This window comes from Xyrauchen texanus, chromosome 9, assembly GCF_025860055.1.
Source record: "Xyrauchen texanus isolate HMW12.3.18 chromosome 9, RBS_HiC_50CHRs, whole genome shotgun sequence".
Lineage (NCBI taxonomy): Eukaryota > Metazoa > Chordata > Actinopteri > Cypriniformes > Catostomidae > Xyrauchen > Xyrauchen texanus.
The window spans coordinates 34,526,896-34,547,325 of NC_068284.1; the positions used below are offsets into that span (position 1 = coordinate 34,526,896).

General features: G+C 39.5%; 1 protein-coding gene across 2 annotated transcripts in view; it reads right to left on the reverse strand.

Moving 5' to 3' along the window:
- LOC127649002 (nonsense-mediated mRNA decay factor SMG7) overlaps positions 1-20,430 on the reverse strand; it is a 33,632-nt gene that overhangs the window by 5,950 nt on the left and 7,252 nt on the right. For both annotated transcript variants that reach the window (XM_052133886.1, XM_052133885.1), the window contains exons 2-17: positions 16,571-16,602; positions 16,029-16,146; positions 15,712-15,844; positions 15,396-15,567; positions 13,738-13,809; positions 13,482-13,632; positions 13,108-13,243; positions 12,785-12,947; positions 11,733-11,889; positions 11,156-11,226; positions 10,980-11,040; positions 10,732-10,851; positions 7,932-8,349; positions 7,703-7,844; positions 7,070-7,422; positions 569-913 (exon numbers count right to left, since the gene is read on the reverse strand). In XM_052133886.1, coding sequence (XP_051989846.1) covers positions 569-913; positions 7,070-7,422; positions 7,703-7,844; positions 7,932-8,349; positions 10,732-10,851; positions 10,980-11,040; positions 11,156-11,226; positions 11,733-11,889; positions 12,785-12,947; positions 13,108-13,243; positions 13,482-13,632; positions 13,738-13,809; positions 15,396-15,567; positions 15,712-15,844; positions 16,029-16,146; positions 16,571-16,602 — 2,644 coding nt within the window. The remainder of the gene's footprint in view (positions 1-568; positions 914-7,069; positions 7,423-7,702; positions 7,845-7,931; positions 8,350-10,731; positions 10,852-10,979; positions 11,041-11,155; positions 11,227-11,732; positions 11,890-12,784; positions 12,948-13,107; positions 13,244-13,481; positions 13,633-13,737; positions 13,810-15,395; positions 15,568-15,711; positions 15,845-16,028; positions 16,147-16,570; positions 16,603-20,430) is intronic.

Consider the following 20,430-nt stretch of genomic DNA (forward strand, 5'->3'; position numbering starts at 1 on the left):
CAGAGGACATGCTTCCTCTGTTACTGTGAAGATACACAATAGTGGCTGTGCATCTGGTCATCTCTCACCTGCTTCAAGCTTTGAGCACTTGTTTTGCTGCAGCCAATATGGCGCTTCAGATTAAAAATTTGTGTAAAATTGCAAGCTACCACATGCGGAAACTGGTTGAATTTGCAATAATTTGTAGGATTACAAATTCCTGATGGGACTGTTATATAATGCAAAGACACATACAATTAAGAATCCCAAAACATTTAGGGGCCACCGTACTTCACCATGACAGAGTTAGACAGTCAGAGGTGGAAACGTGAAAGAATAACAGATGAAAAATTAGAATGCATGCACATGTCAGCTAGTGCCAAGATCAAGTTTCAAGAAAATCCAAAGTGGCTGTAAATGATCTCCAGCTTATGCCGAAAATCACGTTATATATGCAAGATATCTTACAGAGGCTAAACCTGTGTAAACGAAAGACAAGCAAAGTGAAAACCCAACTGACTGAGAATGAATCTGAAAGCATGTAATATGTACTTCAACCGTCTACATATGGAAGGCTAAGGATGCTAACTTCATATGGCGGGCCTCTAGGCATGTTCTCCTGGTCGGGGCAGAAGACTCCAGGCTGTCGTTTGCCCATCCTGTCCCCCATTCCGGCTCTGCCCTCTCCTCCCATGTGGTATGATGGCTCCCAGTAGAAATCCTGAACTTTCACCTCTGGAAACTTCATCTTCTTGTCCATGCTGGGTTGAGAGGGCTGCATGCTCATGGGGTGTTCAAAGAGCTTCATTGGGTCTTGGGTGGGCATGAAGAAAGGCTGTTTGACTGGTATCTGCATGGGCATTTTCTGCATGACGGCCGGAGTTTGGTGCTGGCTCCACATTTGACCACCCTGTTCAGGCACCTGCATGTAAGGCTGCAAACAATAGAAAGAAATAATGTGTAAGAGTTTGACAAAGTCATTTGGGGCACCCACTTTTCTGGTCAAGGAAACAGGAGAGCACATATTGAACCTCAGTACCTCGAGCGAGTAAAATAGGCTGGTTATGTTGTTCATAATATGCCATTTCAGAGCTCAACAATAAGGATAGTCAAAAGTGATAGAACAGTTACTTTCCCAACAGACCGCACGCAACAGTCAGGTTCCGGAAGTAAATATACCATTAACTTTCCGTAGACTTAATTGATTTGTAACCATAACTTATAAACCTTTAAAGACCATGAGCTCCAATGTTGTTAATCCATGGTACTAAATACATCTGTTAAACCCACCAGTCAGCATAATTTCAACTTCGTTGTTTAAAAACTGTGTTTAATAGTGGGATTCCTGGTAAACAACTGCACAATAACAGTGGTACAGCATGAAAGATCCACCAATCAGAGAACTGCGGCCAAGCATGCCTGCGAAAAATGCTGGAAGAGACCGGCCACTTTCATGACGCACTCGGAGTGACGCATTAGTGTCGGTCTTCCTTCAACCTCAAACTACTTATTTATTGGTATATATCAGAATATTTTGCAATAGACGTAAAATATATAGTTTCTATACTTCAATTCAACAACCTAAAATAAATAGTTTTATATTTAAATCATTTTTTATCCAATTACATCATTCGCAGTAGAGGTGATTGATCATGGGATTGTAATTCATGCCCTTGGGACAAATACTAAGAACAGTGTTGTACCTTTGTCTTTTTATCTGATTATCAAAAACTTTTTGGAGCTGGTTGATTTGGTTCATAGTTTAGAACTCTTTAATGACGGAATTTAGAAAAGTCAATGGGAAAAATATTTCCAGAAACGACAGCTGAAAAAGTGGGCGGACATGATTGCGCCTATTGAGCCAGTGCTGTATGTCACATATTGGTCCGTTTTCCTTCCTAGGAAAATATATAGTCAAATTTCAGCACTTTCAAAATCTGTGATTAAAGCTGCACTACGTAACTTTGCGCTCTCAAGTGACATATGTGGTTGAAACTTTAAATTGCAAGTGATTTGCAGAAGAATACATTACGTCAGTGGTGTTCTGGCACTGCTCTTCTGGCAGATGAATCTCTCAATTTGAGCTTAACTGGACATCACTTGTGTGTGATCATGACTGGAGCCGGAGTCATAACGTGCTATTTTCATGTTGATATTATGTTGTACAATTAAACATTTGAAACGGAAATACTTGCTTTGATGAAGATAAACAACACTCTTAGTTACATATTTGAATGAATTTTACACTAAAATCTATTTTCTGACACTACACTCAAAGCATTTTTAAAGCAAAGGGGACTCTCCTCAGCCACCACCAGTACACTGTATCTTAATATTATTATTCAGGTGGTTTATCTACTATTAATGTTTGAATTGTACTACAATTTTCAATTTAAAAGGTTAAACTCATGATATGGCTAATACGAGTTCAATAAAATACTATTACTTTATACTATATTGTCCAATTATCTGTATCTGTGTTCGGATAGAACCGGACGTGCGTCAAACTTATTTAAAAATGTAACACTTACATTTAGGCTATAGCTTCTGTATATAAAGTATGACTTGGATAGGCCTATTTAAATATTATTAGTAATAATTATTATTATTATTGTTATTGATATATTCTTATTTTTTTTCTCACCAGATGAAGCTGAATATGTACAGCCATTGCCAAAAGTATTGGCAGTGACATACATTCTGTTTCGCAAAGTTTTCTGCTTCAGTTGTTTTGGTGTTGATTCACAATGTTTCTAGATTATTGTGCAGAGTGATCAGATGCATTTAAAATAATTGCAAAAAGCTTAATTGGCCAAAAAAAAAAAAAATTAACTATCACAAAAAAAAACAATTCTCAGTTTTTTGGCCCTGGCACAATATGACCAGCTAACATAATTTTACTAATCATATCAGCAGCACCTGGGAAAGTGTGAACGAGTACTAGTCAGGTGAAATCACTCTATCATTCTGATTGGATTATAAGAGCAGACTGATTGCTATAAAATGAGGGAAGTGCTTCCAATCATTGTGTTCTTGTTTGCAATGGTTACCTCTAAAGAAAGACATTCAGTCATCATTGCGTTGCATCAAAATGGCCTCACATGCAAGGAAATTGCTGGAAAGAATTTTGCACCTGAAATAACCATTTACCGGATCATCAAGAACCTCAAGGAGAGAGAGGTTCAACTGCAGTGAAGAAGGCTTCAGGACAGTCAAGACCATCTCCTCCTTAGGAGACAGCTACGTAATCGTGTCACCTCCAGTGCAGAGCTTGCTCAATATTGGCAGCAGGTTGGTGTGAGTGCATCTGCACGCTCAGTGGAGGTGAAGACTGTTGGACAATGGCCTGGTGTCAAGAAGGGCAGCAAAGAAGCCACTTCAAGGACAGACTGAAATTTTTCAGGAAGTACAAGGATTGGACAGCAGAAGACTGGTGCAAAGATATTTGCTCCGATGAATCCCTCTTCTGACTGTTTGGGACATCTGAAAAATTGATAGTCCAGAGAAGAAAAGGTGAACGCTACCATGAGTCCTGTGTCGTGCCAACAGTGAAACATCTGCCCAAAAACACTGCCATGAATAAAGAATGGTATCAAAACGTCCAGCAAGAGCAACTTCTCCCAAAGATCCAGGAGCAATTTGGTGATGATCCGTGCATTTTCCAGCACGATGGAGCACCATGTCACAAGGCAAGAGTGATAATGAAGTGGCTGGGAGATCATTACATTGAAATATTGGATCCATGCCAGGCAACTTCCCGGATCTTAATCCCATTGAGAACCTGTGATCAATCCTCTAAAGGCGAGTGGACAAACAGAAGCCCACAAATTGTGATCAACTCCGAGCACTAATAAGGCAAGAATGGATCGTCATTAGTCAGGATTTAGCCCAGAAGCTGATATCCAGCATGCCATAGTGAATTGCTGAGGTTATGAAGAACAAGGGTCAACACTGTAAATATTGACTCTTCGCAAAGCATTAATAACTTTTTTGTTGTATTTTAACATTCTGTATGTAAATTCACAATTGACTAGGTGTGTAACTGAACAATATAACTTAATTTTAACATGAAATTAGAAGATAGCTGAAACCTAAGAGAGAAATTCTTAAAGCAGTAAAAGTGCAAAAATAAAAAAACAAAACATTAAAACAGTGTTCTGTTCAAGTTCAACTCAATAAAAACAGATTGTGGGTTTATTTAGGTTACTTAGTTACAGTACACCAACATGCAAATGGAGTGACAAACACACACACACAAATACACAGGTTCTCATTCTGTAACTGGTTCGATTTGTTCTTCAACTGGAGGAAAACCTCGTCACATTGTTCAGGGAGTAAGTGGGGCAACGATCAAAATCTGGGGTCCAAGGCAGTACTATCAGCAGATAATTTCTGTTCCTCTGTGTATATGCTTGAGGTTTTGCAGGATGGCTGTCTTCATGTTAGCTAGTTGTAGTGAATTTCTCGTCATGCTCTGTTCGATCATGGATTTCAAGGGCACAATGAGTGACAGGGTGGCGCTCTTTTCATTAGACAGGACAGTGGTGGATGTTTTTAGCGGTTTAATGTGGTTTACTATTTCTTCGGCATCACTTATATCGGCTCTATCCAGAGTATCGAGTTGACGGGCATTTTTGTGCACCTCTGTGCTCAAGAGGGCTGCCGAAATAGCCGCTTGTTGCTCGAGATAGCGTTCCAGCATTTCCATAACATCCATGATAAGATTATGTGAAGCGCACAGTATGACTGACACATGACAGCTTTAAAATGCTCACAGGCTTATTTTGAATGCGGGCTCTGTTACTACTTGTACACTGAAACGGACAATTAATCATATTAAAATCGTGACATGCCCTAGAATTATTTATTAAACCGATAAAGGCTGCAATCTTAGGCCTACTGTGGAAGAGATGTGTACGTTTAATAAATCCAACCTCTCATCCACTAGAAACTCCACAAACATTGAGAATCATTCATGTTGTATGAAATGACAGAGTACTTATCCATTGTGAATCATGTAAAATATGTATTTATAAAATAAAAATCACAGCATCTGCGCTATCAGCTCAGCTTATTTATAACATTAGTTAACCAGAGTGCGGTACAGTAATACAATTTAAAAGATAACAACATTTAAAAATGACCACATACACGAACACCAGTAATTTAAAATAAAAACACTCCAAAACCGTGTCCAACATTTCATACGTCAGACTTAAAGGCCAGAGAAGAGATTTCAGACGTGACTTAAGTCTTGAATGATCACACTGCGCAGTGTCGCAAAATGTTTATCCAGAAAAGTGAAGCATACGGCAAAAAACACGTCATAATAAAAGCACGATTCAAAATAAAATCTAGATGCCTGAAATTGAATAAAATATATTACAACCTTATAGTAAAATGTAATATTCTCTATAATAATATTAATTAAAAGTATCACAAGCAAGACATCTGTTGAATAAGATGTTGGCAAAAAAATAAAATAAAATGATCACTTCTCTGGTCAGGTATTCAATATCGCTCAAGCTGGTTACTAAATCCTTATGGGTGAATTGTGTGAAACATTTGGAGTTAATGTGTTACAGATCAGACATTTCAAGAAGTGGAAAATGTGTATGATATAGTTAATACGAGTCTTGACAAGCTTAGATTTCTGAGACGCGCACAATTAATGTAGACTGTCTGCAAACTGAGTCGAGAATGCAGCCGTCCAATCTGAACTTTAAATCACATTGTGCACATTTTCATTCATAAGGGACTGTAGTGATATTAATTTCACAGACTCATCATTGCTTTGTGATTTACTCCATGTTTACTTAAAATATCGCTTCATACCTGTGCTCATTGGACGATCATTTCTATCATTCAGATTAATTACTTATTCATTTTGAATTCATTATTCGTGCCATTCCGAATAAGGTATTAATTCGGCTTTGGGCACATAGGTAATGTCTATGCAATGCACTCAATAGCACCGTAAACTAAAAACATAAAACGAGGATTCAATAACGATGGGAATATAATATACTTTATTAAACAAAAATGATTTGCTTAAATATGCAATATAAAAATTACAAGAGGTACATTTCAGAAGTATATTAATAATGTCACAGTAACTTCACCGGACAACATAGATACCACGTGATCGGTTAACACACGGGTAATGTTCGTTTCATAAAAGCATGACAAGCAATTTTAACTTAAACAACCCTACCAGAAAACATATCCAAGCATTATAGCAGGTAAACAACTTCAACAAGCGGATAACAGATACACATCTGAGCTTAATTCCGAACGACCTTTGTTAACCTTGTCTAATAACTGCTGAATGCTGATTTACCGATGGTGGCCATGTTTTTAAACATACGCACATGTGCCTAAGGTCTTTGATGCAAAGTTTGAAGTCAATCGGACCAACGGTTCCATAGTTACAGCCATTTTCATGTTTTCCCCTTTTATAGTGCCACCAAGTGGCAAAACTGCACAGATTTTGTTTGTGCATCCTCAAGAGCCCATACATATGTCAAGTTTAGTGAAGATATCTCACTTCGTTCAAGAGTTATAGCCATTTACGTACTTCCTGTGTTTTTTTTCAGCATCGTAGCTAATGTAAATCGAAATTCAAACTTTTGAATAGAATCACTTGGCATTGGTTTGGTCCCGATCAGACTTGTTCGCAAAAGTAGATTTTGCAAAAAATCAAAGATGCCAAAACTAATTTCAAGGCGGAAATGTAATTGCAGACATTAATTTTGTTAGTCTTGAGCCACAGATTCCATTGATATAAGGCACTTGAGTAACAAACAGTTAAAAAGTTATGGCCATTATTCTTTTTTGATTTGCGCACTATAACGCCACCATCTGACTGATCGGAGTAGCGACAGTACTACCTTCTGAAGAAGTTTCATGTCTCTACGCCTTACAGTTTGGACTGCACGATCAGGTCAAAGGCAGAAAAATAATAAAAACATTCTGAGTAAAAACAATAGGGTTTCTAGCACTTTGTGCTTGAACCCCTTATAATGTTGCTACAAAAAAAATCAATTTATCCAACTGGGCCAACAGTAAAATATTGTATATCAAACATTACCTGCTGCATGCCGTGATGATGTGGCGGACTCTTACTGAGCTGAGAGCTCTGTTTAGTTGGCGACTGCTGCTGGAGCTGCACAGACTGTTGCAAGGCCTGCTGAGATGGCTGTGGATGGGGAGGCTGTGTCTGCTGAGATTGGGGAGGGCCTTGATTTAGGGCCCCTGGGCCCGAGGGCCTCTGCTGGCTGTAAGGAATGTGTGAGGGTTTTCCAGTCTGCACCTGATTGGCAGACTGAGGGTGGGAGGTCTGGAGGAAGGGTGCAGGTACGGATACACCTGTAGGGAAGGTAAAGCCTGGGCTCATGGAGAATGCCACAGGAGGAGGGATCACATATGCAGGTGGGGGGAAACCTGGATGAGGAAAACAGAAATAAGGATAGAATTGTAATCGCCATAAAACAGAAAGACCTGAAAATGTGAAGAGCAGCAGCCCAGACATTAACCCTTATTGGTCAGATATGGTGAGTTTAAATAAAAATGCTGAACTCTTTGGTATTTTTTGTCTAATATGTAAAAAATGATAAGACAGCATTTGCCACCCAATGGGAAAAACAAGGAAAAAAGAATGGACTATACAAACCTTGAGATAATAATGCTTGGAGTATATGTATGAGTGTGTGAGAATGTTTACCTGGTCTGCTGGGCAGAGGGGGAAAAGCTCCTGGCTGGTGTATGGGGATAAACTGAGAAGAGCATGTGGTTTGAGTCTGTGTGACCGGAGTCTTCCTCGCTTCAGAAACTGGAGTCTTCCTTATCTCATTTTGAGTCTTCACCTTAATGCAAAAAAAGACAGTGGAGTTTAAATGCTCACACATCTGTATTACAGCGAAATTAGATACATTCCTGTGATTCTCTCTAACCTGTTTCCCAGCATCTATTGCTTTATCATGACTGTTCTTCTTCACATCACTCTTCCTCTTTCCTTCTTTCTTCTGCTCATTCTTCCCTTGAATTCCATTTCCTTTATTAAATCCAGCTCTGTCCTTCCCTGCATCTCTCTGGTGCTGGTTTCGGTTCTGTTCTCTGCTCTGCTCACGAGGTTTGATATTCTCTTTGAAGGTGACCACAGGCCTCTCGCTGCCATCCAGCCCGCTGTTCTGGTTCTTTCCAACCGACAGGACTGACTTCAGGCCCTGGGCGCTGTCGTTAGGTGTCTGCTCTCCGTTGGATGACTCCTGGAGGACAGGCGTGTCCTTTTCTTGAGGCTCTTCCACCACCATCTCAGGGATATCAGTAATGAAAAGCACAAGCCCATCACTAATGCGACACTGGATCAACCTGGAGAAGTGAAATAACATTTCAGTAAAAGAAAGAAATCTTCCAGGTTGAACTGCAAATGAGTGAAATCTGAGTAAATATAGGGTAAGTGTTAAATTTGTGTACTTATTTTTATGAGATATATATATATATATATATCTCTAAGAGAGAGATTTTATAATGTCCATCGGTGACCCTGCTCTTTAGATATTCCTTTAGGTCATTCACAAAAACCATACCAGTCAAACCACTAGTTACAACGATGACAACGTTCCTGAATGACTTCAAGGTGATGTGTAATTTCTGTGAAATCATGCTGCTGGTTGAGCCAATTTCGTTTTTTTAAAGCACCAGTGTTCACACGTTTTGGGGGGAAACAACCTACAAATGGCTTACTTATTTTTATCTCAGCTTATTTCAATGGAATAGAAGAAAATATTTTAACATTGAAAAATTATACATATCAATTAGCCTTTAAAGGAATAGTTTACCCAAAAATGAAAATTCACTAATCATTTATTTACCCTCATGCCATTCCAGATATGCATGACATTCTTTCTTCTGCAGAACACAAAGTGTGTAGGTCCACACAATGCAAATGAATGGGGACCAAACTTTGTATCTCCAAAAAACAAAAAGGCTGCAATAAAAAATAAAAATAAATCCAAGTATTCTTAAGAGATTCCAGTAATTTAATCAATGTCTTTTGAAACATTTCAATTGGTTTTGGGTGAGAACAAACAAAAACTTAACTCATAACTTTTTTACAATAAATGTTGACCTCAGCGATTACACTTCCTAGCATGATCTAATACTTTGCAAATGGGTCAAGCACTACGAAGTGTATTCGACTTTGAAAGACTTGCAGTGAAAAAGGAGATATGTTTTGGTCTGTTCTCACCCAAAAATTATTGAATGGCTTCAAAAGACATGGATTAAAACACTGGGGTCTGCTGTTTTTTTGGAGCTTTAAAGTTTTGGTAACCATTCACTTGCAGTGGATGGCCATAAAAAGCTGTGATGTTCTTAAATCTTTGTGTTCTGCAGATGGGATGGCATGAGCGTGAATAAATGGTATGAGAATTGTAATTTTTTAATATCCTTTAAGTAAACTGTAATCACAAAACTGAAAGAAAGATGACAAGAGCCGTAAGATAAGAATTAGGAATGGGCACGTATACAAAAATTTCCACGTATAATTATTTAATATAAAATTATTGTGCAAAACAACAGTGATAGAACTTAAACAAACCTCAACTGTAAACGACAGATGTAGCCTCAAGTAAAGAACACAAGTTTTGCAGGGCTAATCCAATTTTAATGTAATTGCTATACACATAGCAAATTGGACTGCTTTCTCTTTAAGTAAAAATGTCAGGTTTCTGGCAGGATAGATGGTTCCTCACTCTCTGTGCTGGTGTTTGGGGCAGATAAATGCATGCGTGTAGTCCGTGATCTTTGTTCATGTAACAGTAGTCAAGAGGATTGTTGCGTTCACGTGAAGCGATCGTCTGTGTTCCACAACTGCTTTCGGGTCCTTGGATAACATATAACGTGCAAGTAAGGGCAGCCGGAGGACTTTCTGGTTCCCCCCTAGGGAGTTGGTGCATTGGTGCCCTACGCAGACTGCGTAGTATGTGTATAGGGAGCGGCAGTACTGCTTTTGAAGTATTTCCACACCGCTGACATCAGCCTTTGCTTGGTGATAATGGCTAAATCGATCGAGAGCGAAACCTGAGCAATGAGGGGTGTGGAGGCATATATTTTCGGCTCATATTTTCAACCTTTTTTCTTTCGGCCAAAACAAAACATTTTGGTGGTCGGTGCATCCCTAACACAGAGCATCGCAGCTTTCCTCACAAGAAAATTTGGACGCAAGCACGCACGGATTGTGTGGCAGTGTACAGTAGTCAAGTGTTTCAAACAGCTAGACAGACACAGTTAAATGAAACACAATGCAGCATATTCAAAACTGAACTTCAACTTAACACGCACATTAAAACACAATGGTTATGGCATCTCCTGTTATTTGAAAATAGATGGTTCAGACGGTCACTAAAAAAAACTGGTGCGCACTTAAGGTTACTACGGTAACCTGAAAGAAGAACAGACAGATGTACGTTGTGCACATTCTTTCAGAGTTGGACAGCGAATCTTCACATAATGGCAAAATATGATGCATTATATTTTGATTATGCAATCTTTTGTAACATACTATTTTATAACAACCTATAATAATGAATAGATGATTCACTGGAACAACAAGACGCAATGCAGCAGCAATAGACGTTTGTCAGACAAGTTATTATATATACAGTTATGAACATTTAATTGCCCCTTGAATACTCGAGTAGACAAAATGCCCATCCCTAATAAGAATATGAAAGTAAAACAAAGACTCACCGCGGTTCGTTGTCAGCCACCAACTTGCCCAGGCTGATGAGTCTCTGGTGTCTGGCATGAACTAATAGGCTCTCTTTGCCAACCACGACACCCTGGTGCCCTTTAGAGAAATCTAGCATCCTAGAACAACATTGCAACAGCAATAGAACAACAGCCTTAAACAACCAATTACAGTTTAAACAGTCAATTAAGATAAACAAAAGCTAAAAACCCAATGATATAGCAACAATTTTATCATGAAAGATTACCGTAAAGCAGGCCGGAGGGCCAAAAAGCCTTGCAGCTCAAACTCCTCAGGAAGTGGAATCACTGTGAAACATACAGAAAACAATGACCATTGTCTTTTATATATTATGCATAGAGTGATTAAACTAAAAATGTATTTTCATGAGGAAACGCAAGCTTGAGATGCAGCATTTACTACCTGAGGCATTTGACACATCCTCCTCTTTAGGCTGAAAGCTGTTCAAAATGGACACCAGCCATGGCCAGATGCTGTGAAATACCAAATATGTGTCATTAATATCAAATCAAAATCAAGACTCAGGCAGCCTGATGCATTATAATGGGGGGGGATTTTTTTTACACTAATGGTGTCATGCTAAAGGGCTTGTGCTTTTACAGTTTCAGTTTTTGATATAAACAAAACTTACTAAAAAAAATACTTTCTATGTCATAGATCATTGTTCTAGAAACTGGTGTATTTCTGTCTGCCTCTTAACAATTTATATTCAATGGATTGTGGTACGCTAATTGTTGCTGTTGCTCATAAATGAGATTGAATGAGCCTTTTTATATATAACTTTTAACATTATTTTTAGATGCAAATATTTTAGAAAATTGTGCACTAGTTATAAGTAAATTTTCAAATGCATGCACTCTGACAATGCAAACTCTGTCAATGCAATTTTAATAAAACAGATTTACCACTGAAATAAAACTTTAATTTTGGTATACCACTTAGCATTATTGTGGAGGAAAATGTAGGAAGCCTTTCTTACTACTGTCGCTTGTCCACAGCGCTTTCATTAAACACACTGGGTCGAAGCCTCAGCCAGTCCAGTGACACTTTAATGGCAGGAAGAGGGCACTCCCCCATGATCTCCTCACGGTTCTTATTGAGTAATGCTCGGCTTAACATCACACCCAGGAAAGACACTAGAGGAAGACACAACTACATTATTAAACTGTCACAAACTATACCTACTTTTCCCATTTGGAGGCTTTATCCTCATTCTTTTATCATACAAATATTACAAAATATTTTTTGATGACAAAAAAAACAAAAAGTCGCCAATTGGATTTAAATAAGCATATATTTAAGAGCCTATGATTGGATCATTATTGCAGTGATTAACACGTTGATTAATGTTAATCAGTTGGCAACAATTATTTTAACCCTAAACGATGCAGTGTGTAGCTTCTCATTTCTTAAACTACCAAGTCGGAAAACGTATCCCGTGGTCATGGAAAAGATGTTACGGTGTTTCAGAAGTGGCAAATTATTGACCTGCATCAAGCAATGAAAACAACTAAGAAGATTGCTGAAATCACTGAAATTGGGTTAAGAACTGTCCAACGCATTATAAAAACCTGGAAGGATAGTGGTGAACAGTCTTGAATGATCGTGATCAGAGATCACTAAAACGCTTGGAAAGCGTTTTAACCCCAATTAACCCCATTGAAAGTCTTTGGGATGTGCTGAAGAAGATTTTACAGAGTAATTCAACTCTCCTGTCATCAATACAAGCTCTCCGCCAAAAATGTATGCAACTCTGGATAGAAATAAATGTTGTGATGTTGCTTAAAGCTGTCAAAACAATGCCATGACGAATGCATGCCATGATCAAAGCTAAAGGCAGTCCAACTAAATATTAGAGTATACAACTTTTTTTCACAATGTTGTGGTAAGAATTTACAAAAAAGGTAGTATACTGTATATACATTTGTTAATGAACTAATGTTTAGATTAATAAAATCTATACTATCCTATACAGCCATTTTCATGCCCGCCTGTACTGCCTACATATCAGTAAAACAGAGTAGGACATACTGAAGAGTCCGAGGAGTTGAATCCAGCTGATCTGCTCGTCCGAGCTGTAGCTGTGCTCATCTGCCTCATTGCTGTAGTCTCTGAGGTGGTGCAGTTCAAACAGGTTTATCACTGTGATGTGGACCAGTTGCTGAGAGCTGAAGGCTTTTTGGAGAATCAGTCTCTGTGGAACAATTCAGTAATGAGAATATTTAAGTGTGCACGCCATAACAAAGAAAGACTAAAAGGGAGATCTGCCAAAGTACTATTCCAACATCTAAGTTGCTGGTTCAAACTATGGTCTTAGTGAAATTCAGCGCTATGGCTGGTGTTTTTGGCTGTACCTGGAACTGCTCCTCAAGTTTCTCTCTCAGGGTATTGAGCTTGTCCAGGCTTTTGCTGAGATAAACATGGCCGTGGAACTTGATAAAGGCCTTAATGAAATCAGACACACTCCATTTTGTTTTGATCTCATCACGGCTGTGGGTAAACGAGACACGTGAACAAGTTTAATTAATCTTTCATAATAACAAGCACAGAATGACTTTATTTTCTATAGTGATGGTATAATATGAAAAATCTACCTTACCTACATTTTATCTAAAGATCAATGGACTTTAAATAACTAGAAATTCTAATGTGTGCAAAATTAGATAACCTTGTATTTAATTTATTAATTTACATATTGCCTAGAAGTCCTTCAAAAACATGATCGGACCTCTCAAGAGCTTTGGAAAGAGCTTTTTGTAGATTGGTAGAGGCAGCAGGGAAGGGGAATTTTACTGCAATGCTCCTGCAGTAGTAGAAGATTGTTGTGAGGTGGTCTCCTTTAGAGGAGGCCAGTATGGCAAGTTGATTGTAAGGTTGACCTGGAATATAGGGGGATAAAATAATAAAAAAGTCCAGTTTAGGTGTTTTTAGATTTAAAAGGTAATGTGTCTGAAAATGTGTGTCATGCACAAAAAGAGACTGACCATTTGAGGGAACGAGTTGAGCTGCATGTCTGTAGTATGACTCAGCTTGGCTGGTTTGGTTGCGATAACGCGCTGTAAATTGTATAAAGGAACAAATAAACCTTAATCAATGAAATCATCCCATGCATAAATGTTTTCCCATTTTACATGGTTCTAAATACAATATAAATATGCAACATATTTCATAGAATCTAAGAAGTTTCCAAATTAGATATTGGGTTGGGAGATGAAAAAAATGAAAATCTGTCATTTACTCAATCTGATATTGTTCCAAACCAGTATAATGTGTATAAGGCAACAAGTACTAACAGTTGCAGTCACCATTCACTTTATCTTTTTTTTTTTTTTTTACACACCAATGAGCCAAAACATTGGTCCTCCGCGTGCAGCCAAAACAGCTCCGACCCGCAAAGGCATGGACTCTACAAGAACCCTGAAGGTGTCCTGTGGTATCTGGCACCAAGACATTAGCAGCAGATCCTTCAAGTCCTGTAAGTTGCAGGGGGAGCTGCCATGCATCAGACTTGTTGGTCCAGCACATCCCACATCAAATCAGATTGAGGCCAGGGCAACACCTTGAACTCATCATGCTTCTCAAACCATTCCCGAACAATGTGTGCAGTGAGGCAGAGCAAATTATCCTGCTGAAAGAGGCCACTGCCATCAGGGTATACCATTGCCATGAAGGGGTTTACCTGGTCTGAAACGATGTTTAGGTAGGTGGCACGTGTCAAATTGACATCCACATGAATGGCCGGACCCAGGGTTTCCCAGCAGAACATGGTCCAGAGCACACACTCCCTCCACTGGCTTGCCAGCTTCCCACAGTGCATCCTGGCGCCATCACTTCCCAAGGTAGACGGCACACATGTGAAAGGCCATCCATGTGATGTAAAAAAAAAATGGGATTCATTGGAGCAGACGACCTTCTTCCACTGCTCCAAGGTCCATTTCCGAAGCTCGCGTGCCAATTGTGGGTGCCTTTGATGATGGACAGGAGTCATCATGGGCACTCTGACTGGTCTGTGGCTACGCAGCCCCATAAGCATCATCATTAAAATTTTCTGTGACTTGTGCCACAGTTGACCTTCTGTTGGTTCAGACCAGACGGGATAGCCTTTGTTGCGCTCGTGCATCAATGAGCCTTGGGCACCCAACACTCTGTCGCCGGTTTGTGGTTTGTCACTCCTCGGACCACTGTCAGTAGGTACTCACCACTGCTGACCAGGAGCACCCCACAAGCCTTGTCAATTCAGTCATCAGGCCATAACAATTTGGCCCTTGTCAAAGTCGCTCAGGTCTTTACTCCTGCCCATTTCTCCTGCATTCCACACGTTGACTACTAGAACTATTTGTTAGCTTACCATCTAATCTACCCAGAACTTGACATGTGACCTTGTTAGGAGGTGATAAACATTATTCGCTTCACCTGTGAGTGGTCACAATGTTTTAGCTCATTAATGTATAACAATAAGTGAATGTGACTAAGGCTGTCAATCTCTAACATTCTACAGAAGATCTAAAGTCATACAGGTTTGGAACAACATGAGGCTGAGTAAATGAAAGAATTTTAAGGTGAACTTAACCTTTAACAACCCAACAGATAATAATATATCTCGACAAATCAACTTTATTCATTGCATCCTGTGCAGGCTCACCAATGTCTCCAAGATGGACGAGACAGTGCTGGCAGATGTAAGAACATGAGCTGGGCTGGGGCTTCACAATGGCACTGGTGCTGCTCTGTTTATTGCTGATGATGCCAAGCTGAGATGATTTCACTCGGCAAGGCAAGTCCACATTAAACACTGTGCACAGTTCTTGCAATAACTGAAGGGACCAATGAAAATAGAATTACAATTGAGGTCTTCTTTTTAAAACCAGAATATATTACAATTGGTTGTGTGACACATGGCCTGTCTGAAGTTACCAAAATCTGCTTAACAATGTGACTTATATAATTCTGGAACTTACTTGTGTATAGAATCCACTAGCTGCCTCAAGAAACAGGGAGAGATTGGCCTGCACTTCACTTCGATTGGGGTTGGCCCTGTTCTTAGCTTGACTCTGTAGTGTTGTTATTTGATTCTTAAACGCATGGTTCCAGCTGGAAACGAAAGTGTTTGGGGCATAAAATGACAGTCAACCAGATATGTTCAACATGATGCACAAAATCAAGTGACTAGGCAGATATATAAATGCTCAAAACAACTTAATTTGCAAGTTGCATGCATCACTTGATACAAGTAAATTACATGAATCAAAGTATTACGCATTATAGGTATTCTTACAGATCTTGTTCCACTTTCTTGTCCAGGGCATACTCCAGGTCTGTTACCAGCATTTTCTGGTATAAGTCCTGAAGTGCCTGTCGTGATGTCCAGACCTCCGCTGCACCAAGCTTGGAATCTGTACGACACAGAGAATGGAACATTTTAAACAGCAAATTCTGCAGCCACACTGGAAATCTGACTGCGTCTAACAGCGCCTTTTGGTTCATTTGTGGAAAGATCTGCATGTCTTAGTAACCACATTCAATGCCATGGTTACCAGAGTGACAGGATTTTAGGATGACAAATATGAAACATAGCCAAAGATTCCAAGCAAGCTCATAAATAACATCAACAATTCTGATAAAAAGCCTATTATTAATTACTCTGAAATCATTTAACTTAAACTTCATTGTTCTTGTGTGATTATTTTAAATAGGACAGGTTAAGACAATAATTTAAAATAGCATATTAACAGATAATATGTATGTGTATATATATATATATATAAACATTTATATCTGATGATGAATAAAAAAAATGAAAGATGAAACTGTACATACCTGTCATGTCAGCCTTCAGGGCCTCTGCCTGCCTGCTCCAGAGAAGAAATGAATATGTTAATAAGATTGCACAGTAAATGAGGAAACGCTTTGGAAGAGAGACATTGGGCAAGGTCTGCTGAACACATCTCTGGAACGTGTGCGGACTATTGCGGTTCAGGTTACCCATTGTTATACTGACAAACTCGGGGACAATTTTAATTTGACCTATTGCACCAATAAGCAAAAAGGTCAAATGATAACACAGAAGGAAACTGAAGGCAAAATATCAATAGTAGTTTATACAACTGGAAATTAGAGTTGAGTATTTCTACAGATACATCGGAAAATCAAAATTTTTACGGTCCTACTGGAAATACACCAGAATTTCAGAATTATGTCAAAAGCCATTGTAAATAACATACTTGTTAGTGTGCACATTGCGTGCCAATATGCAAACCCACTAGCTGGGTTTCCATCATAATGTTTTGCCCAATTTGGAATGCCCAACTTGCTCCAAGTCCTCGAGGTAGCGTAGTGACTCGCCTCACTCCGGGTGGAGGACGAATCTCAGTTGCGTCAACCCATGCATCTTATCACGTGGTTTGTTGAGCGCGTTCCTTCGGAGACATAGCACTACGCGCCCCACCAATAGTATCCAGCTGCAGACCCGCAGCACCACCAGTTTCAGAACCCCAGTTTCAGAACACCAGCGCCAGAACCTGAAGTGAGGGGCGGAGCTTACGTTCTAAACCGAGTAGCGGCACCTAACGTTTTGGAGAGTAGGCTACACCACCAGTTTCAGAACCCCAGCGCCAGAACCTGAAGTGAGGGGCGGAGCTTACGTTCGAAACCGAGTAGCGCCACCTAACGTTTTGGAGAGTACTTTGCTTTTATTACAAACGACACATCATACTTTATACGTATGTTATAATGATTCTTTAAGGTACAGTACAATAAGCACTTTAAAACACTAATCTTGTGTAATATAATTGTATATAGTTATCCGTTTCATTGTATTATGAGAGTTTCTTCCTGATCATGATGGTGAAAAAAAATGCTTGAAACTTATGGGCATTTTATATAAAATATACTTTATTTCACAAGAACATGTGCTGCATGCATTTTTCTTTATGTAAAATAAAACATGTCAAAAAACTAAAAAAGAGAGAAAATTCAGCATCATTTTAAAAGATACAATAAAAATATATACAACAAATGACCAATTCACCCCTAAGCCCATTTTATCATGACAATCCTGTATAAATTAAACTTAAAATGTATCAAATGAGGAATTCACTCTCAGGCCCATTTTGTCCTTACATTCTTGCTAAAATAACTTCCATGTCATCCCTGAACACAAAATGAAATAGAAAGGGCTCTCTGGAAGCTTCTGACTGTTCCAGGAGATTGTTGCGGGCCTTTTCCTTGTGGTCTTCATTCATTCGAAATGTCTCTACAAGAGATGAAAGCACCACACAATAATCTCAACGTAAAAAAACCCCTCAAATATAAGGTAACATTAACTCACAAACAATGCATATAACAGAGGAACGTGGAACAAACACTTTAACACCTTCACAAGATGTCTTCAAAACGTCACCGCAAGGCCCATTTACAACACGCAAAAATGTATTGAACCATCCGTAGAATTTGTTTTTTAATACAGTAAAGTATGACAACATATTCAAGCTTCATTAAGATGATAAAGTTATGCACAAATTAAATATTTAGCAGATAAACGCTGAACTTAATATATGCGATAATTTTTCACAACATGATGTCAAAAACGTTACACAACTCACCATGCTCTCCGCCATGCTTGTCTCATTGTCAATAACTCCGCCCCTCACTTCAGGTTCTGGCGCTGGGGTTCTGAAACTGGGGTTCTGAAACTGGTGGTGCTGCGGGTCTGCAGCTGGATATGTCTCCGCCCCACCGAGAGCGAACCACATTATAGCGACAAAGAGGCGGTTACCCCATGTGATTCTACCCGGGCCTATTTGGTTGCCTAGGTAGGAGACCTGGCTGGAGTCACTCAGGGATTCGAACTTGTGAACTCCAGGGGCTGTTGTCAGCATCTTTAATCGTTGAGCTACCCAGGCTAAAAGAATTGTGTGCACAAGCTTTGGCAGTCGTTGGGGCAGTCACATCAAGGTATCGCACACTCATAACTCATGCACGAATGGTCAAAACTTGTCTTTGTTTTGTCTTTGTTAATCAGCACTTTAACTCATTCAAAACTCTTGAAAATCCATTCCAAATTTTTCCTTTTCAAGATGTTTTCTGTCCATCTTAGTAGCGTGTTTACATGTAATGTTTGAAATTTGGCTATGAAAAAAAGTCACAAACAGTGCTTGCGTTAGACTTTCTCATCGTCCGTTATTTTGACGGACAGTGTGTAAACATTCCGTCATAATCTATTATTACCCGTCATTTTAATTATAGCAAGACATTTAATAGCTTTTATTTTCATTCACATTTCAGTTTTAATCACGAATTTACAGTACAAGCATATAGCAGATTATGCATTTATTTATTTATGAAGAGAACAGATGAACAAAAAAGACACCACATGAAGCAAATTAATGTTTTTCCCCCCCCGCAGTGACAGCGGAGGCCACTAAAACACGACACATTAACAGCGCAAACAAAAAACAAATACGATTAAAATATTAACTGAACAGACCTCAATCGACAACTCAAACCATCCTCCTGGTCAGCATCGACTTAAACTCGCCTGTGCGTACTCAAACGCATCAAAGGAGACTGATGCTGAGGTAATTGTCATTAGATTTTGCGTCTTTGCCTCGGACAGACGACTTATCGTGCATTTCCCTCCACATGACAAGAGTTGCAGAAAACGTCACACAGAGGGGCGATTTTACGAGTTTGCCACGTAAAAAAGCGGGAGGTGTGCACAATAAACTTTGAAAACATGTATTTGGAAAAGAGCAAAAAAAGCTTGTAGTTGCTTTGATAGCAGAAAGCAGTAAAATGACTTGTTTGTTTAGGTCTAAGTGTTTTCTTGGTGAATTTAAATTAGCTCAATAACTGGGGTCTCTGATATTTGTAAATAATAAGGTAATATTTAATTAAAAGAAATTATGAGACAATGTCTTCACAAATTTGGACAGTTTTTAAATCTTTATTGTTGTTTAGTAGCTACTCTCAAAGTCATTATTGGTGAAGCAAAAACGTGTGGGGGAAAAACACTTTGGTGTGACCTCTCTTCATAGCCACTTAAGTGCAACAACACAAATGCAAAATATAATCATGTTATGATAACAACGATCAGATGCGTATGCTATTAGGGAAGTGTTGCAGGGCGGGTCCGGGTCGTGATTCCGCACACCCGGCACCTAATCAGGCTAATCAAGCCTGAGAGGGATAAAGGAAGACTGGAGACTGCAGTGCGAGAGAGAGAGAGAGATATTTACGGGCAGCTGTCAGACACCTGTGTGTGTGTGTGTGTGTGTGTGTGTGTGTGTGTGCTTGTCTTTTTGGTTCACTGTTATTTATATTGTCAAATCAGTTCTTGCCTCCTCTTTTCCATTAATCCCTTTACACTGGTTCCGAAACCTGGGAAGCAGGAGGGATGCGCCGTAGTAGACTCCTCGCCGCTACCATCCACCCCAAAGGAGCAGCCGCAGCAATCTGCCGGTAGACAGAGGAGCCCGGCCACCTGGAAGCGGAGGAACGGCCGCCAACTGCGAAGGGAGGAGGGGCTCCCAACCAACCACCTGGAGCGGTTACCGCTGCCAGGGGCAGGGGAGACCCCTAACGTCCACCAAAAACACGGCGGGGCGTTCTGTCCACCAGAGAACTACCTCCAATCCGCCCGGGGAGGTCTGGCTGTCGTCCATTAGAGGGTGAAGTGG